The following is a 23,604-nucleotide window of genomic DNA, read 5'->3' as shown; positions in this document are numbered from 1 at the left end:
CACTATTATTGAGTGTGGACAAGGTCCAAGAGAAAAAGAATCAAAAGGGTACCACTTTTTTTGTTTGAGTGCAAAATGACTCAGTTATTGATTAAGATATATATCTACTGCTATAAATGTCTCCTTTTCAATGTATGTGCCGGCTGCTCAAGTTGAGTTCTGCAGCATATCACCACATTTCTTCTTCTCTTTGTTGCTCATGGCATATACTGTTTCTGAGCTTAACTCTTCAACCTTTATGATGTCAAGTAAATGTGCAGCAGTTTTTGAGATTCCAATTACAAGCAATGGCAGAGATAAGGTACTATCATATATCTGTTTTGGTTCTTGTGAATGTCATCATCACCAACAAGTTTTTATTTCTAACCAAAGGGTGTCAAATTTAGGACCAACAATCTTAAATGAGCATCTGATGATTCCAAAAAGTTTTCATGAGTTCTGTGTTGTGTTGGTGTTTTTGGTGTCATTGTTCAATCAGAACACTTTGTTAATCTATGTTAAGCCTTTCACTTGGGAATTATCTATGTGAAACTAATTCTGGTAAAAAAAGACACTGAGTTATGTCCTTGAATTTGAAGACTGAATGAAGATGACCAACAGAAGAAAAAAATTCATAGCATTTCAGATCATTTACCTGATCATCTGATTGTAGAATTAGCTGTGTTCTGTTAGCAATAGAAAGGTTCTGTCTCTGTATATAAAAGATGATGAGTAAGTGCAGCTAAAATAGTTTTGTTTATTGAGGAAGTGCTACAAGATATGAAATTATGTAAATCATAGGCATAAATAGATACCTTTATGCGATTACACTTCATTTATTTTTTTCATTTGTGCAGGTACACCATTCTGTGTGCTTAGAGCTTCATAGACTCATCGATAGAATTTCACATGTAACTTTAGATATTGAATCTGCCAGACCAAATTGCAAGTTAGCTATGGAGGCATTGTGCTCACTACACTTCACTTTGGCTAAAGCCAAGTCAGTTATCAAAGATTGTTCAAAATGCAGTAAACTCTTCCTGGTAGGAACCCTAACTTAATCATTTGTTAAAAATCTCCTAGAAATAACGAAATTTTATAATAATATATACGTGAGTGTAAACTTCACTTTATAAGTCGATTTTATAAACTTCACTTTATAAGTCGGTTTTATAAAATTGAATTATACTTAAAAGTACACTTCTTAAGTCGGTTTTATAATATTGAATTATACTTAAAAGTACACTTCTTATGAATTTTCACTCTGATTCTGATAGATTAATTCTAAATTAGTTTAATATACATAAATTCTGCCATAATCTTTGAATACTTTATATTGTTCATACTATAATATGTTGGTTTGAAATAACTAACCTGGATTACAATCTGGTTAGGCAATCACATCCCCCAAGATACTCTCAAGATGTCAAAAACTAAGAAACGCTTTTGAGTTGTATTTGTCAGAGATTCAAGATGCAGTTCCAATACCATTGGCTGATAAGGTTGGTTATACTTTTTAGTTAGCCTCTAGCATCTGCATAACATGAATATGTTTGAATTACCTTCTTCTGAAACAGTTATTGAATTAATTTGTAGACAAGTTAAAACTATAGTTTTATAAGAATTAACAAAGGAGATAAGCATAAGTTTATTTAGGCTTTTCTTTTTTAGTTTACAGAGGATTTTTTGTAAACAAATTTAATATTTATAGCTTCTGAAGTTTTTCTTTGTATAATTGTCCTACAGATATCTGCAATACTACATGACCTTAGGGGTGCAAAATTCTCCCTGGAATTTGCAGAAGAGGAGGCTAGGAAGGTACTACTTTCACTGTTTGAGAAGAATTTTCCAGATAAAGCTTCTATGGAAAAGGAAGAACTGGAAGCTATACAAATTGCAACTTGTAGATTGGAGATCAAATCTGCATTCTCTCTCTTAGTAGAGAAAGCAAGTATCAAGAATCAACTTGATGAAGTGAATGGAAGAAACCAAAAGGAGAAGGAGCTTCTAGAATACCTGAAGTATCTCTTGATCAAATATAGGAAATCCATTTGTGTGTTTCAAGATGGAGACCTCTCACTGACATCATGATCAATCCTTTGAGCATGAGTTTGTTGTTGAGGAAGCAATATGTGAGAATCAAGTCGAGTTCACTCGAAGTTTAACCGAACTTAACTACATGTTCTATGTTCTAGGTTTTAGATCACTAGTAAATTTGTTTAGAACACAAGTCAATGATGAAGTTGGAGATTTATGATCACTTTGTTCTTCAGGTTGTCTCACTTGTACTTGTTATTACTGTCTAGTGTTCAAAGAAGGTGATATGTGACTTGAAAAGAAGCATTTAGGACCCTAATTGATTGGATTGTCCCACAGCAGCATAGGGGAATAGGTTTTAGGAATTCTATTTGTTGTTTTGATGTAATTATCTAATCTCAGAAACAATTACCCCTTTCAGTTTTGCTTTTTACTTCTTATCTGTCACAACATTTATTGCAATTTCTATGTTCATCTAGCTGTAACAGCAATCAACTTAAAGGACCAAGTAATTTTTCATTATCATAAGGTCTAACAAACAAACAAAATTGGAGTAAGAAAAATAAAATAAAAAAAATCTTTGGTTCTTTAAAAACTGTTCTTGAATTGATATTCAGTTTATTGAAGTTTGGTAACTTCATTATATTTAATTTTTTTTTATAAAACCTTTCATGTATTACTATGCAACTTTCCATCTCAGTTAGACTCTGACACTTCAAAAATAACAATCATCATCTGCTATCACATGAAAAAAATATTATTAAAAAAATACAAAAAAAATATGAGGGAACTAAAGCAAAACTCATGTTAACAAAAACAATACATAGGTAGGCTATACCTATTCATAAAGAATTCTAAGAACAAACCAGATGGAAACCTATTATACTAATGAAATGATTCTTTATGAATAAATCATAAATTAGTTAACTTATTTAGTACATACATTCCCTTCACGAAAAAATACGAGTAACCCTAAACCTGATTTTCCCATAATAACTAAAACAAGTATTTCATCCATTATAAATTATCCTCGATAACAGTAAATGCAACACAAACCAAGACAGAATCACATTATACATTATTATTCTCATCTTTCGAGCTTCCTCGATAGCATGTATAATTTCATAAAACTCAAACATCATTTTATTTATGTCATGTTGAACTATGAACTCTACATACTTTTTCATTGTTTTTGCAAAATAATTTTCTAATTCATGTCTCCTTGTCATTTTTAAATCATTTTTTTAATACAATTTGTGCGTGTGTTTGTGATTATAACATGTAGAGAGAAATAAATTGTGTAAAGAGGTGTAAAATGATTTACAAAAACTAAGGTTATCTTTGTTCCATGCATTGTTGGGCTGAGTTCATTACAAGGAGTTTGGGCCTATGTCTTAAGATGTTGGTGTTGGTGTTGGTGTTGAGTGAGCATGGTAGTGTTACAGTGTGAAGCTCCAAAAACCTAAAACCCTAACACAGTCCCATTTGGTTCTTCAAAATTGAATCAGAGACAGCATGAGTTGGAGAACCATAGCTTCCACTTCAAGACACACATTCAAGAGACTCAATGCCATCTTCCGATCCCATTCCACCACCTTCCCTTCACCGCACCACTCACGCGCCTTCCTTCACGCGCCGTTCACCACCACCACCCTTCACTCCGCCCAACCCACCAACGCCCTCATCGACCCCAAGGTCCATGCGACGCACAATGACGCCTTCGTCGACGATGAAGACACGACGAACGAGTTTCTATCGCGATTTGTGTGGATAATGAGGAAGAAGGTGCAGGAAGCGTACCCGGAATGCGACAAGGCCACCGTGGATGGAATGCTCGTGGCGATCGTGGAGAGGGTTACGTCGGAGATGGAAAAGGGCGGGGGAGTTCAAACGGCGGCGTCGGGTTCCGGGGATTTCAGCGAGGATTTGTGGGGAACGGTGTGGGAGGTGAGCAATTTGGTGTTGCAGGATATGGACAAGGAGAGGAAGAAGGAGAAGATGAAGGGCTTCTTGCAGTGTGAAGAGGTTAAGGAAATGTGCAGATTCGCCGGGGAAGTTGGCATTCGCGGCGATTTGCTTAGGGAGCTTAGGTTCAAGTGGGCGCGTGAGAAGATGGAGGAGCGTGAATTCTACGAGGGTTTGGAGAGAATAAAGAAGGAGGCACAGAATGAGAAGGAAAGAGATGTTGGTGAGGAGGGGAAGAAGGAGAAGGTTGATGTTGGACTTCCCAAGAGGAAAGGGAAGATAAGGTACAAGATTTATGGGCTTGATCTCTCTGATCCCAAGTGGGCACAAGTGGCTGATAGGATCCATGAGGCAGAGGAGGTGTTTTGGCCGCAGGAGCCGAAGGCAATAACGGGGAAAGCGAAGATTGTTAGGTCGAAGATTCTGTCATTGAAGGAGGATGATGATGGTTTGCAAAGCCTGTTGGATGAGTGGATGGAGCTTGTTCAACCTAGCAGGGTGGAATGGATAGATTTGCTTGATAACCTGAAAGAGCAGAATCGTAGTTTGTACTTGAAGGTATGTGTATATACGACAATGGTTTTTATCATTTGAAGCTTATATGAATTACTTATTTTTGTCACGTATATTATAGTTATTTGGTTATATGAACTACTTATTTAAGAACTTGGATGATCCTAAGGATATATTTCCGTATGCTGCTCGTGAGAATTGTAGGAACTTTCATGCAATGCATGTTTTTAAGTGAATAACTGTGATTCAGCATAGGATGAATGGTTATTTGGATTTTGGGTTTAATTTTTGTAAATCCTTTGCTTATGTAGGTGGCTGAAATGTTATTGACTGAAGATTCTTTCCAAACAAATGTCTCTGACTACTCTAGGCTTATTGATATCTATGCTAAAGAGGACTGTTTTGATGATGTTGAGAGATTGGTGAAGAAGATGAGCGAAAATGGTATACAAATAGATGCTTCAACGGCCAGTGTGTTGGTCCACATGTACTGCAAGGGAGGCAATCTTGCCCGTGCAAATGAGGCATTTGAAATCTTGACGGGCCTAGGTTTCCGACCGGACTTCCAAGTCTACAACTCAATGATCATGGCATTTGTGAATAATGGCCAGCCTAATTTGGCCGACAAATTGATGAGGGAGATGGATACGGGAAATATTAAACCCACGGAGGAAATGTACATGGCAATGCTCCGATCTTTTTCTCAACTTGGTGATACTAAAGGAGCTGACCGAATTTCATTCGCTATGCAGTTTGCTGGGTTCCAGCAGAGTATGGAGGCATGCACCCTACTTATTGAGGCAAATGCACTCACTGGTGACCCTTATCAGGCAAGACACCATTTTGACTACATGATAAAACTTGGGAATAGGCCTGATGATCGCTGCACTGCTAGCATGATTGCAGCTTATGAGAAGAAAAACTACTTGGACGATGCATTGAATCTTCTTTTGCAGTTAGAGGGGGATGGGTTTGAGCCTGGGGTAGCCACTTATTCTGTTCTTGTGGACTGGTTGGGTAAGTTGCACCTTGTTGATGAAGCTGAGCAGCTTTTAGGAAAAATAGCTTTGCTGGGTGAGGCTCCTCCTTTTAAGCTTCAAGTGAGTCTCTGCGATATGTATGCAAGGGCTGGAAATGAGAAGAAGGCCCTTCAAATTCTAGGTGTTCTGGAATCTAGGAAGGATGAATTAGGACAAGCTGATTTTGAGAGAATTATAAGTGGCCTTATTGATGGTGGGTTTCAGCAGGATGCACAAAGAATATGTCGGATCATGGAGGAACGGGGTTTTGATGCATCAAGGGTTAAGGTTAACCTTTTGAAGCCTGTCCCCAGAGCACGTAGTATGAGATAGTTTAGTGGTCATGAATTGGGGCATTCTACTCTTTCTCTGCCAAGGGACTTACAAACGTGTTACCTTATTTAGGAAGCAAGGTCTCCTGGATTTACCATACCATGTAACAAATAAGGATGAATTTGTTTTATGAGTTTTTCCATTGCTCATATTCCCGATTTAAGTCTTAATTTCTTTTTCTTTTGAACTTCAGTTGTCTGTATATACAAATATCTTCTGTGGCATGTTCATGGAATTTTCATTTTCAATTATACAATATTCTTGTGGTGTGTTCGTCACTTGTTTGATTTGTTCTGATTTTACCCTCAGTTCTTGTATGCATAGGATCGGTTGCATTTAGAGATGTTTAAAAGAAACTCTTTTTACCCTATATATCAGTCTATGGCTTGCAAGTATTCTGTATGTTCAAACAAACTATAATAATGGCCTTCAGCATGATTTGAGGGATTATTTTATTGCATGCCGTGTCAAATTTTACGTACTCGTAGTACATGTAATTTGGGAAGTTATGTTTTTGAGAATTTTCATCTGTAATGGAGCTGTTAAAAAAAAGTAGTTCTTTTCTTCTGAAGATTTGTTTTTGGGAAGGACTGATACTGCTACGAAGATAAGAGAATAGCTTGCTATCACTATTTACCTCGTGAAGTTGTGTTGTGATTATCTTGTCTCTGAATTATTTTCTTAAAGATACGAAGAAAGGCACTTTATGGTTGCTTTTACATGGAATCGTTGAAGAATGAAATCAGCTCCTAAAAGTGAATGAATGACTAAAGCAATGGCTCCATAACCTTTATCAAGGTAAAGTATATACCAGAATTCCTTTCGTGAGAGGCAAGAGAAATTTTCTTTTCTCTAAGGCGACAATATTTGTTATTTGAAAGGGTGGCAAACGTTTGATTAGAACATTAAATGAGGCAAGAAAGAAAGGAGAATCAATGTGAAATGTTGTGTATGAAGCAATAAGAATTTGCTAACTCAAGGCTAAAGAAAGCCCCATTGTACATCCAAGGTATAAACACTTAAATTATGTATATATATAAGAGCCCTATCATTGCAACATGCAGCATTGCATTCAGCTAGAACACCTCAAGAACATCATCACCCTTTTTCTTTCTGTGTAATCAGATATTATCAACCATCCATGGCACAAAGGAGTAAGTCATTTCGTTTTAGGATTCCATGGCTATCAGTACCTTCTGAATCATTCGCTCGTCGTGCAAGAGATACACCAAAATCTCCTCCTCACTCAGACACAAGTGTACCTATTCATAGACCATCTAAGCCTTCTTTGGTAGCACCTTCAGAGCTATCTCCTCCTAGTCCTACAAAAACTGAAGTCCCAAGAGCTGAACCTCAAAAACGTTCACCACCTCATACAACGCTTCCACCACTCTCTTCATTGAGCACTGAGACCCTTGTGACTACTCAGCCAAAGCCCCCTTCTCCACAGCCACCACTTCAACCTTCATCTCATGCAGACTCACCATCTCATTCCCCTATTGCACCCTTATCCCCCAAAACTCCTTTGACCTCAAATAATGGAGCCTTGAAGGTGCCAAAGCCTGTTGCCGAAGCATCCACTCCTTCTGCATCATCTTCCTCTGAAGAAGAAAAGAAAAAGATGATCTTGTCTGAACCAACATCACAAGAAGCTGAGCCGAAGGTAGAATCGCCATTGAGAACAATCTCCAAGTCACCAGAAACATCTTTTCAACCCGAGAGGATGTCAACTCAGCCTGCAGACACTGAACAACGAGTTTCTTCTGTGCCCTATTCATCCCCAGTTTCAAAATTTGAACTAGCCACTCATCATCCATCATCTCCTTTGGCCTCAAAGGACGTCAAAACTGAAGAAACCGCTCCTCAAGAAGAAAAGGAGAAGATGGAAGTGCTAGTTCCACTAGAAGAAAAACCAAAGATAAAGTCACCTTTGAAAACCATCACCAAGTTACCAGAGACCTCTTCTCAACCTGAGAATCTATCCACACAACTTTCAGCAATTGAGCAAAGATCAACAACATCGAATGGAAAGTCCCTTCAGTCTGAAGAAAAGGAAAAAGTGGTGCCTGAAACCTCTAAGGCACGAGGAAAAGGTAAAGAAACAACAACAACAACCAGAGGACTACCAAGTGAACAACGCACCATAGCTTCTGCTTCAGGAACAACAACAACAAAGGCTAAAGATTCATTTGGCAAGGCGTTTGGTGGTGATAAGAAGCATCATGGAGTACGAGAAACTGTGGAGAGAAAACTAATGTTTGCCACAACCAACCCCATTGGGAAAGACACAAGAGTTGTGAATTCAACAGATGCAGGCACAAGGAATGTCTCAAGCTCAAGCATCTCACCTGAAAAAACTGTCTCATTCAGTGATGAAAAGGCTCCACCACTACAAAAAGGCATCAAAGATGATATCACAAAGTTTGTGCACAAACTAACAGCCACTGTGCACCCTACACAACACATGGATGACAAACAGTTTAGTGTCATAACCTTGGTTGGTGACAATAGAGGAGCCACAATGCACTTAGGTTCTGAGTCAGCTAAGAAAGAGGGTTCAATCCACATACACCGAGCCTACAAGAGTGATCCTGAAGAGACCAATGAGGTGAGCACTGACGGAGAAGAAAACACCAATGAAGAAGAAGAAGAACTGGGGATGGCGTTCGTCAACAGCAACATACAAAGTATCAATAACTCACTCATGTTTCATGGTTCAATCTCTGAAAGAGACCCAGGTGTTGAAATTACTCTTCCACAAAAGCCCACTGAGCCCATCAGGCCCCTCAATAAGCCTAAGCCTGGCTTGGAAACTCAGAGGACTCAGTTCAACATCAACCGGGCCGAGAAGTCATCGTACCAGCCCATGGTTGGAAGAAGCATCAGAGGCCCTTTCCTCGAATCACATGACAAACGTCGCCCTCAAGGTTGCAAGGTCAGTTGTGACAAGGATATTGAAGACATTGAAGACATTGAAGTAAGGTGAAGAAGAAACAAGCACACAGATTCCCTTCAAAAATCCAAAATAAACTGTGCAGTGGAATAATGTAACAAACACTCTTAGTAACAAAAATAAGTGTTAACAACATCCACACCATGTAATTTGTCATTTTTATTTTATGTCCTGTGATATTTTTATTGAGTTGTACATTTAACTTATAAGAAAATCACGAAGATGGTTCTGTTCTTTTATGTGGTTGATGCTCGAGGAAGTTAAGTTAACAAACTTGTTTACAGTAGAGTTGCCATTAAACATCAATCCTAAAAGATAGCATTACACAAATTAAACTTGTGCATGCAGAATTAAAGTACTCATTAGAATGAGAGCTGTTTGATCCAGCTTCTTCTCTCCTTCCTTACGAAAATATGTACATTTTATGTCAAGGAAGAGTGACACAACAGAACTATTTGTCCACAATGGTGTAGGGACAAGTCGTGATCAATCATTCACAAGCTGGTTTTGTGTCAAAGCTGCTCAAACATATTGCAAAGGCTTGAAAAGCTGAGAGGGGGTATCGGTAATCCATGGTGAATATGTCCTTCCCAATTTTTCCAAATTGTAGTATCACTTTTTCTTGTTCAGCAGCTGAAACATTTTGGCATGGTTCAGCAGCTGCCACGAGCTGGAAGTTCTTCACAGAGGCCACTGTAACCCTTCCCTTGAAATTCAAGCACCAGCATTGCAGTTGTTCATGCCATCTAGGGGCCTTGTTTTTCAAAACCAATGGTTCCCTTGCCCTCTGGCTTGATTCTTGAGTATTTTCAGTGTCAGTTGTGTCAAACTCAACAACTTCTGGCTTCCTTCCTTTTGAGTCTGAGGTGGTGGTGGTAGATACATGCTCATTAAGATAATTTGTAAACTTTAAAGGAGTTGGGGCACTCCCTCCTTCTTGGATTGCAGATATGGGTATCAAGTGCATCGTGCACCGCATTCTCCTTGGACCTCTTGTTCGGAGGACATTGAGTTCATAAGACACTGTTGCCACTTTGTAGTTAGCAGCAGCAACCTTTGGAAGTACCTGCTTCAGATGGACTCTTTGCTGCAACTTGCAGTTCAATGGAAGTGACGAATCATGTGGGGACTCACCATCCAGGATTGTGAACTTGGTGCCCAGAAAATTAGACCTGTTCATTGCTTACAGATCAAGTCAACCGTAGAAAGCAGAATAGTTTATCAGTTATGAAGATAAGAGCAGAGAGATGTGAGGCTAACCTCAACTTTCCAATGTAAGTATTGCTAGTACGAGAGAAATCATCAGCAACCAATGATATTAAAAATTCTGTACATGTTGCCCTTCGAATCTTCTTTGCTGCCAGTAACAGTTTGCTCATATCACCAGAAAGTGCTGCAAATACAAAAATACAATTCTCACACAAAGTGCAACGAAAGAATAGAATTTGAAAAGGAAAGCAGATTCCAGTCAAACATATCTCAGAAGTAGCATACTGGGTTCACTTCCAATAGGTGATTTAAAGAGCACATGAAACAAATGGTAACTAGAACATTAAACAAGTCTCCAAATCAAGAGTATATTTTCATACTAGGTAATAAAAAAAGGACAAAACTTAAGATGCAATTTCTCAGGTGTTTTTGGTAGTGTTCTCCCATCAAAACTGAAGTTTGGGATAATCTATAGAATAAAAAATTGTATTAAAGGTGTACATAAGTTTCTGAGGTGAAGCTTCAAGTCTGATTAGAGCATAGAACTAAAAGTACCTAAAGAAACTACATCTAAGTTTTGTCCATATAAAAATCTATCCCATCTTCTTAACCACTGTTAGAGTACATTTATAAGTTATAACAAATAGCCTTGAATCATCACCCTCAATTGAAGTGCTTTGCAATAAGAAAAACAAGGGAAATCTTACAATGAAGAATTTCTCCTGCAAAGCATAGACTAAAAACAGAATGATCAAGGAAATCTGTAAGAGGAAGCTACCGAACACAGAAAAAGATCCTCAAAGAGGGTGTTTCAACAGCAATATATCGATTTTAGATTCGAAGAGGAATCACGTATATTTTCTGAAACTCTAACAAAAATATTTCCAAATCAAGAATAAACTATGTGAACACAGATATTATCAAATTTCATCACCGTTGCAACATTTACATTTATAGCAAATATCCTTGAATCTTCATTTGTCAGTACAAGTTCTATACAACAAGAAAAAAAAAGTTTTTCTTTTATCATCACGAATTTATCCTGCCAAAGCAATGATCCAACCTATAATCGTCATAACAAAGTTTCATGAATAAAAACTTAGAAAGTCATGCTTCACCAGAAACATAGCATGATCAAAGATCTCTAAGGAAGAAACCACCCAACAAAAGATCCTCAGAGGCTGATTCAAGATCCGAAATCTGATTTTAGATTACAGAAAAAACTCAATATTTTACTGAAATTCTTACAGAACTGTTTCCAAGTGGAGAATAAATTATGTGAATACAGAAATTACCAGGGCTTAGGCCGAGATATAAACAATATGTTGAAGACACTCTTTCTCTCCTGATAAAACACTGGATTGGTGAGTCTCTTGGGCCCGGCTGATAAACGAAAGGGATCAACAACAAAAAAATCACATATTAGTATCTTGGGCTACCAAACCTGAAGTAAATAAAGTATAAATATCCATCACATTTTTTTTATCAACGATAAAAAATATATACACGTGAAACACTTTAGATGATCCAATCATATACAAAGAAGCAGCAACAACCTAAACACAAATCTTCTAGACAACTACTCTAAAAACTAACCCTGCCAAAAACAAATACAGAAAAACATCTACAAGAATCAAGGCACCAATCAGAAAAAGATAACTATCCATCACATAACAAGAGATTGTGAAGAGAGTTAAAGTTACCTGCTTCAGTGATATGGGAAAAGTGAGCAAACCACACTGTTCTGGTATCTTGACCACATCCTTTGTTATCTCTCTCCACAGCCTACAAACTGAGGAACATGCCACAAGTGCTCTACGTGAAGGCCAGGAGGTTTCACTGGCTTCCAACCTTTGAATTATGTCTAAAAGCAACTCTGGTGGTAAGTTAGCCCACCGACTCTGTGATGATGAAGAAGAAGAAGAAGATGATGATGAGGAGGAGGAGGAGGAGGATGGTAGGGAACATTCTGGTGCAATGTGAGATTTTCCATGGCGATGCACATGCTTTCCCTCTCCCCCTCTTCTATACATGTTGCTGATACCCTCTCCAATCTCCTTGAGCTCACGCACTATGCTCCTGAATGGCATTATGACAGGTGTGGAACTATCACAGCCATTATGTTTGAAAAGAAAAATCAGACATCAAGTATAATAACTGTGAAAGCACAACAAGACTAACACCTTTGCATGAGTTGAGTGGATTTATTGATGACAAAAGTGGTGAATGTGAAGCAATACTAATTACCAACAATGATGGAGTGAGACACATATGTTGCTGCAGTGATGGGAAGTTTAACTTGAAAGACAAGTTGTGTTTCAAGAATCAAAGGCTTGATCCAAAACACGGATTCCCATGTTGAGATTTTGAAGGAACAAAAAAGAAATGAATGAAAAGCTCAAAGATTTAGAGGCAGATGCGTGTACCGTGAGACAAGGGCCTAGAAAGGGAGGAAATCTTGCAGAGAAGTTGGAGGACACAAAGGGTGGTGAGGAATGTGGTGAATCCTTCCAAAGCCAATGTCTTGGAGAAACAAAACAAAAGAAAAAGAGTGAGAAATGAGAAGAGGGGTGGTGGAGGTTAAGGTTGTGTGGGTTTATAGGTTACAAGGTTACAAGGTTACAAGTCACAAAACAAAGCTTGTGGATAAAACTAAAACTAGAAAAATGAGCATCACATCTTCATGCCTTTTGTTTTTGTTTTTCCAAGCATCAAGCAAAGCATCCCTTCCTCACAGCCACACAGAACAAGACTTTTGCTCCTTGCAGTGCCACACTTCAATTAAATGGAAACCACTTTTGATCTTCATCACTCACTTCTTGCAGTTGCACCATACAAATTCCTTCTTTCAGTTACCATTAAATGAGTAGGATTTCACTATGCTACTTTTTCTAGAATTTTTCTTTGGCATACTAATATTATTTCCTTTTATTTTATTCTCTTGCTTTAACTATGCCCAAGATCACACCTAACAAGTTCTGGCACAAAAATAGTTAAGTTCAGAGGGCCCCACCTGGATATTGATTTTTCATCATTGCCATCATCAACTATGTGAGTCAATCGAAGACCAATCCAACGGTCACTGGCTCATAGCCAAACGTGCACCGAATATCTTAGTTCCATGGTTTGGTCACAATGTAAACTGTGAACAGCTGTTTCTGCTTTCTTTTTCTAGTTTTTATTTTTCCCACAAATATCTAGAATAACTCACATTTCACCCCTGGATCTCAGGATCCAAACTACTAAAACTTTCAGATTTCTTAACATGTAACATACTTTGTTCTATTATTCACTCATCAGATGATATTAAAGTTTAATTTAGATTTCTTAACATGTAACATACTTTGTTCTATTATTCACTCATCAGATGATATTAAAGTTTAATTTAGATTTCTTAACATGTAACATCCTTTGTTCTATTATTCACTCATCAGATGATATTAAAGTTTAATTTAGATTTCTTAACATGTAACATACTTTGTTCTATTATTCACTCTAAAGTTTAATTTAGATTTAAAGACGACCAACACATCAGCAATTATACCTTAAATTATATATCGATAATTATACATAAAGTCGATAATTATACATAAAGTCATAGAAGTATTATTCAACCTTAGATAAAGTTATATAAAGTTACAGTATGAAAATATATTCAAATTCAAAGAATGGTGGTGAAATAATAATACTAGATGGGGGTGAGCTTGGGCACATTAAAAGTTTGCAGCAGTTTTTGAAGACCTCGATCGATTCACCATAATTGGGACTTTATGTGGCAGCAGGGATGGAAGTACGTAAAAGAAACTGGTGCAGTATTGTGTTTGATCAAATAGACCAAGTGTCAAAATCAACCAACTACTGCTACCACTACACTATACCAATTCCATGTTACGTAGTTTTATTAGACAAAACCACCAACCAGTGTATGTAGAAGTCCTTAGTCTTTAATATTACACAGTTTCATAAACTAGCTTTATTTATGGTCAAAAAGCAGAGACTGACCCTTAAGATGTTTGCATGCGAAAAAGTTGATGAGTGTGGAAAAAGATGGAAGCATGTATGGACGATGATTGATGTCCCTTTCTTCTCTAACCTCTTCACTGATTCATTCTGAAAATTTCTTCTTCCTCCTGGATTTAGGTGTTGTTGCTAGATGGATCCCATGGCCACATATTCACATTGCTATCTTGAAGGGACACATTATCTACACCTCCTTAATTCAACACACTTTCTCCACAAATGACTTCTTGTTGATGATAGCTATGTCACTGTCACCACTCCTAAAAATGTTTCTAACACACGTGCCCGCCCCATACCCCACTTCATTATAGTGTAACACAACATTTTCAGTAACACTTTGTGTCCAACAAAACTCAAACTCTTCAAACAAAGTCTTATACTCTAATTTGGCTAATTCTCCCTAGATCAATTGTGACTCAACCCAACACAGCACAGAAAAAATGTCTGTTTTATCTTTATTTTTCTGGATATCTATATCCATAACACAAATAAGATGGTTCTGGATACCGATACCGGATATCTATATCCACAACACTAATAAAACAGTTTTGAATATGAAATTGAGATATGTCTTCCGGATATGATCATATGCGGCACAAGACACTAAGGTCTGAAAAAAAATAAAATCATTCCAGATAAAAAATCTGAAAAAGAAGACAAGAACAATTTGGGATTTTAAAAAAATATGCGGCAGATCATGGTTATCTGGTGGTGGAGGGAGAATTAGCCCTCTGATTTTATGAGGAAAATTTTAAAAAATGTGATTCAAAGAAAAGATATATTAAAATTAATCATTGAGTTTTTTCAGTAGAGATTAATCATTAATAATAGATGTTTTACTGGTATATATGATGAAAAAGAAAATTTTCTGACATTCTTTTGTCATGGAGTAAACTTATATATATAGAATTGGATTTCAATGACACATTTTTTGTGACTTTCCTCTTCTTTTTTTTTCTAAGAATGAAGTATCTTGCATCATAGTTAAGAGTCATGAGACTAATCTATCAGTATACAAATCACTAAAAGTGAATTTTGTTTCTTTTAACAAAGTCTTTTTCATTCACATAGTGAAATAATCTATCTTTTTAAGGAATTTAACTATCTATAACATGTTGTTATTAGTTAACTCTCACTTTTTTATCTTCACACCCAATGAAGTTATAAGTTGTAATTATGATATCTGCAGTGTGATAAGTTGTAATTATGATGTGTTAGTGTGAAAATATATTGAAAATGAAGAAGTGCATTATAAGATTTTGTGCAATGGGAATGAGTATCTTTATCGAAAAGTTTGAAAAGGTAGCTGACAGATAGATGAGTTAGCGTAATTGTAGAGAATGGTCCACTCACCAACTTGCTCTCTGCAATAATTCAACTCAAATTCATTGATGGTGAAGTACTTGTTCTAATCACCATGTCCCCACACAAACCTCTTATCACTCTCCCTCCTCATTCTTTTCCTGCATCCATTTTCTGTTCTATGCATCTATTCTATCTACGTACCCTCTTTCTTAAACTCACATCATGCAATCAATTATTGCTTTCTACTTTCATCCCATTTTTCATTTTTCTTTATAAAAACTTTATAAAAACTTTATGTTAGATATCAATATACAACTTTACATCTGGACTACTGACATTTTAAATAACAACAATAATCATCTGTTATATCAAGTTTTATCAACAATCATTCCATTTTCCATTTCTTCTCTCTCATTTTTTTCAAAACCATAGGTTTATCTAGCTAGCTGGGGTTTAATAGGCTTTTTCACAGTTCACCCAATGGAAGTCACAAGCTAAAATACACACATTACAGTCCACCAACCAACTGGATCATGTGTGTCAGCTCTGCATGGAATGAACCCTAATATGGATCAATCAATCATATATGTGGCAAAAACATTATCCACTTTTGGTATATCATTTTCTTTCTCCCCAAACCCTTCCCTTGTTTTTTGGGTTAATCTCACCAAAGTGAGCACTGATTATGGTGGTGAGTGAATATGACATTCAATTTCAACAGGTTAATTAACCTGAACCTTACCCTTGTTATACATCTAACAACAATACGGTTGGAAATAAATCACAGAATTACGACTAGAGATTAAAATATTTCATAATATATAATATATAAGTAGGTATGCAAATTTCTTTTCATAAATCCGTTATGAGGTTGAATTAAACTTGAAGTTCATTTCTTAATAAAGTATCAAAAATATCATTATTGAACCACTCATAATATACTGTCACTATTGATGTGAGGAGAGTATGTTGGAGATTCCACATCAACTTTACATAGTATATAAGTTGGTGCAAACCCTACCTCATAAACCGGTTTAATATAAATAAAAAAATGTTCCTAATCATTCCAAAGGTTTGTTTTGCTAACATCTGGGGACAATTACAGAGGCAGCAGCTATGAGTAAACCTAGTTTTTTCTGAATTTTTTTGAGTGTTTGATCGTTCATGTCAATCAAATAAAATGGTAAGATAATAAAACAAGTTGTTTGTGTGTTAGTTCACTCACTCCCTCGTCACCTTCTTGTAGTCTTTTTCTAACCTACTATGCAAATTATGGCTGAGAATTAGTTAAATGATTGATTAAGATTAGTTCATCATGATAAATGTGGCTCAGATCAGAGGTAAATTTTACTCCGTTGTTAAGTTTATTACTGCATAAGAAATATTTAAAAAATAATAATAATAATAAAAAATTAATAATTTTTTTTTATTTAGAGGCATTGAGTAAATGATCTTACAATATTATTCTCACGACACATTTGTAATAAGATGTGAATAGAAATTTGAAATGTGAAATATAAGGTTGAATGAAGAAAATATGGGACTGCATAAAGAAATTTTTAGAATTTTAAGTTATGTGGATCATGCGGGCCAGCTCCCCACCCCCACTTGACCTGTGTAGACTATGAATTACACGGAGCGAGTCTAAATGCGTCAACAAGTTGGAATAGGCAGTCTGTCTCACATTTTTTTTTCAACGGATCACTGAGTTAGAGGCTTGTCTAAATCGCTTTGCTATCTCTACAGTGTATCACTCTATTTTTAAAACTGTTTGATTTATATATTAGTTTCATAGTATAATCTGTTTTCTCTATATATGAGATCAGTTTTCTTCTCTATAATTCCTCTTTGTGTGTTATGTGATAATATATTTACCCTTATTCTTAATGTGGAATAAGTTTGAGTTGTTTGTTATTATTCTTAATGTGGATTAAGTTTTAGTTGTTTTTGGAGATTATGGAGCATGATGACATTACATTGAAAGATATAATTGTGTTGAAACAAAACACCTTTAATTATTTTCATAATAAACTTTTTCTACTTTTCAATGGATTCATCTAAAAAACATAATTGCATGCACAAACTCCTTTTGTAGCTTCCATGTAAGTCAATCATTACCCATAATTCGATTCCACTTTCTAATGCCACCCTTCTTATTTTCTTAATGGAAGATTTCACTTTATACCAACATACAAATAAAAGAAAAAGTTAAATATGTAAGTGATGAGTGAAATATTTTAATAAACTAGTTTATACTTAAAAAAATACTCATTTTAATAGATTTTTATTATCCTAAAAAAATTATGAAATAGAAACTAATTTTAGAAAAAAAAATTATTACTATAATGATTAAATTAGAGATTATTTTAGAAACTAAAAAAAAAAAATTCTAAATTAGTTTCTATTATTGTTAAATAGTTTCTAAATTGGTATCTAATTAGCAATCAATGTTTTAACTATCAATTATTTAGACTCTAAATTTGGTAGCAAAAACTTTGGTTACTAATTAGATACCAATTTATAAATTATTTGAACTAAAAACAAAAATTAATTTCACATTAAAGTACACACGAAAAAAAAACATTTTAAAAAATTATAATAGCGTTTCACCACATGCTTTAGCCATCTGAATATGTGAATGCACTTGTTAATAAAAAAAAGTGTTTTGATATGTGAAGAGATATTAAGTGTGAAATTCAAAGATAATTTATAAGTTTTTATTTTCTTTAATTTCTTAAGATAGTTTTTACTTTAATTACTAAATTTCAAGGTGTTATATTGTAACAAGATTTGTAAAGACAACAACCTATTACATAAAGACAACCTCACAAATCTATATTGGATCAACACACTTAACTTCCAAACAAAGAACGTCTCAAAACACTCACCACTACTCAATTTTACTCAACATAATTACCAAGTTAATACGCATTAAAGAATGATTAAAGCAAAGTTAAAAAGCATACACTATTTTTTTAAGCTAAATTTTAAGTTATCATATTTTTAAACATTAATCTCTTCTAGAAGAGATTCGGTGATTAAAAAATTTGTCATACCAAAAGAAGAAAGATGGTCCCTTTTACCAAATTTTCTAACTTCACCTTTTAAGTATTATTTCTAAAAAAAATATTTATATTTTAAAAAGGTTTAATTACCTTTTTCGTCCCTATATTTATAGTCAATAGTAAATTTGGTACAGTGGTTTTTAAAAAATTCAATTTGATCCCTAAGTTTTTTAAAATGTATTCAAAATGGTCCTTTCTGTTAAATATCACCAAACGGCGTTAAGTGGTGCTTATGTGACAGACACGTGTAAGTTACGTGGATGGTGCTTACATTAATTTAGTGAATACTGAATTAGGATTTAGGTTATTCAAATTGGGGATTTCGAATTTCTAATTTAGGGTTTCTAATACGAGGATTGCTCCCCTGGTTGGATTCTATGGTGCGCTTCCTGCTTCGATTCCATTCGGAGGTGTGCTCCCCTCATTCGCAGTCGCTACCCCTTCACCACCTCTAGACCGCACCACATAATCGCTCCTCCAAATCGACCATGGGAACACAACTCACCATCGTAACTCACGATCGCACCACAGAATCAAATGAGGGGAGCACACCTCCGAATGGAATCGAAGGGAAGCGTACCACAAAATCCAACCAGGGGAGCAATCCTCGTATCAGAAACCCTAAATCAGAAATTCGAAATCCCCAATTCGAATAATCTAAACCCTAATTCAGAATTCACCAAAGTAATGTAAGCACAATCCACGTAATTTACACGTGTCTGCCACATAAGCACCACTTAACGCCGTTTGGTGATATTTAACATAAATGACCATTTTGAATACATTTTAAAAAACTTAGGGACCAAATTGAATTTTTTAAAAACCACTGTACTTGACTATTGGCTATAAATATAGGGACGAAAAAGGTAATTAAACCTTTTAAAAATTATACTTGAATGTTTTATATTATATTAAAAAGTAATATATTAATTTCATTAATTCAATGAAATCAATACATATATAAATATTATTTTAAATTTTAGAATATGGCATTTAGTGACATTATTTTAAATTTGCAATGGCCTATTACAGTGACTACACACCCACCCACTGGATCACCAACCCATTCATTATATTCCTAGTTTCATTTCTGTTCAACATCCTACAAACAATTACTTCCAAATACCTAATACCACTTTTATTCAGGACACATCCTAGGACTTTTGGTACCTTAACAAACAACACAAAAAAAAATTATGTTTCTATATTTTTGGTACACTATTTGACACTTATCTAAATTATTGTCCTTAAAATTATGCTCTTGCTTTCTTTTCATTTTTATCAAATTTTCCCACATGGCTCAATCCTAATTCTCTAATTTAATTCTGAATACTATTATCTGTATTACTGATTTAGTCAAATTTTAATTAGGGGTAATGGGCTAATAAATTATCTCTCTCCCTTTAGTTTAAGTGGTTGACTCAATGCATTTGAGCCAGTTTCTTCCTGCACCCCTATATTTTTCTTCCTGCACCCCAATTTTGCAATTTCCAAAACTGACCTTCACCTTTTATTTGAAATTGAGATCTGGGAGTGTGTTACGGATTCATCAATCTGAAAGTGAATCATGTTAATTTCTGAATGAGAAGGTATTCTGAAAGCAAAGTTTGCAAAGTTTGTTAATTTCTGAATGAGAAGGTATTCTGGAAGCAAAGTTTGCATAAATTGTTAATTTTCATATTGGATTGGTGGATCAGTAGAAAATGAATATTTTGAATTATGAATTGGCAGATCTGAAATTATTTTTTCTAATCCTACCGGAAGCGCCAAAAGCGCCAATCCAAATTTTACCCGAAGCACCAATTTGAAAATTTACTAGATTTCGTAATTTGAAATAAAAAAAAATGAATGTACAAATTTTATATAGGGAGGGTTTTGTTTTGCACTGGTGTGGGAAGAATTTGTCTATTGTGCTATAGCCCAATTATTCTAGTGAGACATTATCAACTCATTGCAGCATACCAAACCCAATTGGTGGAAATGACTTCATTAGTTTCATTGAAATCTATAAGAATTTTGGGTTTCAATATTTACTCTGTAAAATTTAAGGATTTCAAACATTCTAAGTTTTCAGAATTTTAAAGTCATTTTATATAAAACATCAGTATGTGAACATCAAGAGGGGTCTATGTGTACAAACCACATACTTCGTTTTCGTTTCTTCCTGTTGGTATTCCTGTTTCTTCATAGGATCCATGGATATAATGCAAATATGACACCACAATAGGTATAATATATGTATATTATAATTGCAATTGTGCAAATCCAAATTGAATACGAAATACAGATTTTGTTATGTCAGAAAACCAGAACTTATAGCCATGCTACTTGTAGCAGTGAAAGTAAAAGTAATAACATTTGTGATACTTGTTTACTAATACATTGATATATTTGGGATCTTACTCTATGGTGCCAAAAATGAGACAGTTGCATTGGTTATAAGGTTTCTATCAGTGGTAAGAACATAATTAGACAAAAATGTAAAAGTAATTTCCACGGCCAATTGGAACAAATTTAGGAACATGTTCACAATGATTCTGATAACATATTACAATGACAAATTTAGGAACAGGTTCACAATGACTCTAATAACATATTAGAATGACAAATTTAGGAACAGGTTCACAATGACTCTGATAACATATTACAATGACTCTGAAGTGAATTTTAAATCTAACTCAACCTCATAAAATCACTCATAAAACCAATTTATAAGGTGAGATTTGGATACACTTATATACTATAAAATGTCTTAATCCTATAAAATATCCTAATCTTGATATGTGATCTCCAAAACTCATCACATGTCAAGTTTCATGAGGATGTTTCCCATTTTGTTAAAGAATCATACCTATTTTCTGCCATTACCAACCTTTATTCCTTCCTTCATCCAATGGAACAATTGCTCAACAACTTATGCTTCTACTTGTATGGAGGACAAAGGGTGAGAACTCATAGCTCTTCTTTATCCCATAGCCAATTATGCTACATGTTCTCATTTATCTGCTGCACATCGACCTTTTTTGGCTGCTGTTAGTAAAAGTGTTGAACCTGTAACATACAAAGAGGCCATGAATGATCCTCGATGAAAAACAAATCTACCACTGTGGTGAAAGGGCAATTCAATGTAAATGGGTATACAAAAACAAATTATGACTTAAACATGGCTAACAAAAACTGTGAAATCTTTCTATATTTTCACCCTTCTTAGGCCTAAGAACTTGTTTCACATATCAGATGTTTAGGCCTGAGTTCTATTCCTTCAAGAATGAAGCCACACTTCTGTATATGACTTGTTGTTTCCATCACTTTCATTTCCACTTGCCCTTCTTCTGTGCCTGAATTCAAGAACTCTCCCATCTCAATCTCCAACCAACCATCACTTCTCACTTTTGGACATTGTAGTTCACTTAAGCGATTATCCTTCAAGTTCAGATCCAAACAAACATACTTGGTGTTGGTATTGCCTCCAGAAATACCAACTGATATCACTGTGGGATGATAGTGAAATCCACTAGCATTCATCATCTTGAACACAAGAAAAACTGCATAATGTGTGTTTGAAGACAGGGCAAGGGTGCTTATCTTCCCACTGATGTCAAACCAGCACACAGCACGAAGCACAGCAACTACCTCGAACCTGTAACACAACAACAATTAATAAATCACATGTACCACAAAATGTTGTGTTCTTTCAAAGTTGTGATAACTGTTGGAGATGATAATATATATAATATAGAAGTAGGTTCAAACCTCTAAGTCAGTTGAATTAATAAATCTAAGTTAAGCTTAAATTTATATTAAGTATTAGAACTGGTCACCATTTAGGGTTTATGAAATTGAGTGAAGCTTAAGTTCTTGATAATACCACAATCAAATATAGTTTATGTGGTCACAATTTTGATCATGAACACTTGTAAAACCTTGATACTGTAGTTAAAGTTAAGGTGAGAAAATGTTTATCAAAAACTTGATGAAGCAACTAACCTGGATTCTGGCAGGCTTGTCCACTCCCAATGGTGAACAGCATCACCACATATAATGTCCAGATTTCTAGCAGAAAGCATGTAACACTGCTTCCCGGTCTTTTTGTCCAACTGAACACTCTGCATTAATTTCAGTCCAACACATTTCACTCACTTTGAAACAACAAATGCTTGGTTTTGTATAAACCACAACCACCATGTTCAAGGGAAATTATCACATGACCCCAGATCACCAAATTATGTTTGATCAAAATCATGAACTTTTTTTAGTCAATGCAAGGAAGAGTTTTGTTTACTTACCCTTTTACCCTGATCAATGATGGTGGGGTGGTTGCAGAGATTGAAATAGAGAGCCTTCTTAGAGGTAGAGGAAGGAAAGGAAGAAGGAGGAATGATAGAGGTCAAGTTGAGGAGAAAAGCACTCCACACAGAGTCAGATTCAGCTGCAGAACAAAAGCCTCTGGAAACTAAGGAGAGCTTGCATGCATCCATAGGCGTGGTGTGTGACAGTATCTCTGCAATGCATCCCTCTGCCAAATCTTCAAACTCCATTGATATCAGTCAAGGTTCTTGCTAAAATCTATCACTCACTCAAAATTTGTTGAACTTGTTCTGCATGTTTCTCAGAACAAAATATCTGAAACACTGTATTTCTAAGCATCTCTTTATGATTTATTAAAATTTATCAAAAATAATATATTTTAATAAAAATCAGTTTTTGATAGCATGTATAAAACAATGTAACGTAAACTAAGAATTTGGACAAAGTGTTTTAAATGATGTATTGAAAATTGAGTAGAGATAATATTTTATTATTCAATTTTAAATTTTATCTTATAAATCAATTTTAAGTTAAATTTATAAAATTGATTTAAATTTAAAATTTATTTTAGGACAAAGTTATTTTCAAATTTATTTTAATAAGTGGTTTTTAAACTTATTAAACTATTCATTATCAAACCGTTATCAAACATTTATAATATATTTAATATTCTTCACGTAGGAGTTGAGACGAATGAATACAAACTTCACCTATAAATTAATTTATAAAATATATATTAATAAAGTATTAAATTCAAAATAATAGATAAGATAATAACAAAAATAGTTAATTAACGAAAAAAATAAAAAAGCAAAAAGAAGAAAGAAAAAGCTTAGTAAGGGGAGAATATTTTGAAGATAAGATTCTCTTATTGTGGTGGGCCCCACTTGCGTACTGA

The 23,604-nt window shown here is 35.0% G+C and overlaps 5 protein-coding genes across 7 annotated transcripts; 3 read left to right on the top strand and 2 right to left on the bottom strand.

Annotated features, from left to right (window-relative positions):
- Nucleotides 1-95: 95 nt before the first annotated feature.
- On the top strand, nt 96-2,449 carry LOC137816408 (U-box domain-containing protein 5-like). Its single transcript, XM_068619529.1, has 4 exons — nt 96-301; nt 837-1,022; nt 1,374-1,481; nt 1,726-2,449. Exons 1-4 carry the CDS (start codon nt 131-133, stop codon nt 2,068-2,070), a joined length of 810 nt encoding a protein of 269 aa, XP_068475630.1. The 5' UTR covers nt 96-130; the 3' UTR covers nt 2,071-2,449.
- Nucleotides 2,450-3,333: 884 nt separating this feature from the next.
- Nucleotides 3,334-6,124, top strand: LOC137816405 (pentatricopeptide repeat-containing protein At1g63330). Its single transcript, XM_068619525.1, has 2 exons — nt 3,334-4,539; nt 4,806-6,124. Exons 1-2 carry the CDS (start codon nt 3,532-3,534, stop codon nt 5,844-5,846), a joined length of 2,049 nt encoding a protein of 682 aa, XP_068475626.1. The 5' UTR covers nt 3,334-3,531; the 3' UTR covers nt 5,847-6,124.
- A 761-nt stretch (nt 6,125-6,885) lies between these two features.
- Nucleotides 6,886-9,038, top strand: LOC137816406 (uncharacterized). Its single transcript, XM_068619526.1, has one exon. It carries the CDS (start codon nt 6,988-6,990, stop codon nt 8,830-8,832), a length of 1,845 nt encoding a protein of 614 aa, XP_068475627.1. The 5' UTR covers nt 6,886-6,987; the 3' UTR covers nt 8,833-9,038.
- LOC137816407 (tubby-like F-box protein 5) lies at nt 9,026-12,903 on the bottom strand. Of its 2 annotated transcripts, XM_068619528.1 has the most exons (6): nt 12,696-12,903; nt 12,435-12,531; nt 11,712-12,114; nt 11,304-11,391; nt 10,060-10,192; nt 9,026-9,971 (listed from the first exon to the last, which is right to left on the bottom strand). In XM_068619528.1, the coding sequence occupies exons 3-6, from the start codon at nt 12,096-12,098 to the stop codon at nt 9,290-9,292; spliced, it is 1,290 nt and encodes a 429-aa protein (XP_068475629.1). In that variant the 5' UTR covers nt 12,099-12,114; nt 12,435-12,531; nt 12,696-12,903; the 3' UTR covers nt 9,026-9,289. The 2 variants fall into 2 exon arrangements, with proteins under 2 accessions (XP_068475629.1, XP_068475628.1); XM_068619527.1 differs by having other exon boundaries at nt 12,256-12,892.
- A 7,976-nt stretch (nt 12,904-20,879) lies between these two features.
- LOC137816404 (F-box protein PP2-B10-like) lies at nt 20,880-23,392 on the bottom strand. 2 transcript variants are annotated; one of them, XM_068619524.1, is made up of 4 exons: nt 22,685-23,038; nt 22,386-22,504; nt 21,601-22,038; nt 20,880-21,449 (listed from the first exon to the last, which is right to left on the bottom strand). In XM_068619524.1, the coding sequence occupies exons 1-3, from the start codon at nt 22,934-22,936 to the stop codon at nt 21,612-21,614; spliced, it is 798 nt and encodes a 265-aa protein (XP_068475625.1). In that variant the 5' UTR covers nt 22,937-23,038; the 3' UTR covers nt 20,880-21,449; nt 21,601-21,611. The 2 variants fall into 2 exon arrangements, with proteins under 2 accessions (XP_068475625.1, XP_068475624.1); XM_068619523.1 differs by having other exon boundaries at nt 20,880-22,038; nt 22,685-23,392.
- Between the last annotated feature and the right edge of the window lie 212 nt (nt 23,393-23,604).

Source organism: Phaseolus vulgaris, chromosome 1, assembly GCF_000499845.2.
Source record: "Phaseolus vulgaris cultivar G19833 chromosome 1, P. vulgaris v2.0, whole genome shotgun sequence".
NCBI lineage: Eukaryota > Viridiplantae > Streptophyta > Magnoliopsida > Fabales > Fabaceae > Phaseolus > Phaseolus vulgaris.
This window is presented reverse-complemented; position numbering and strand designations above follow the sequence as displayed.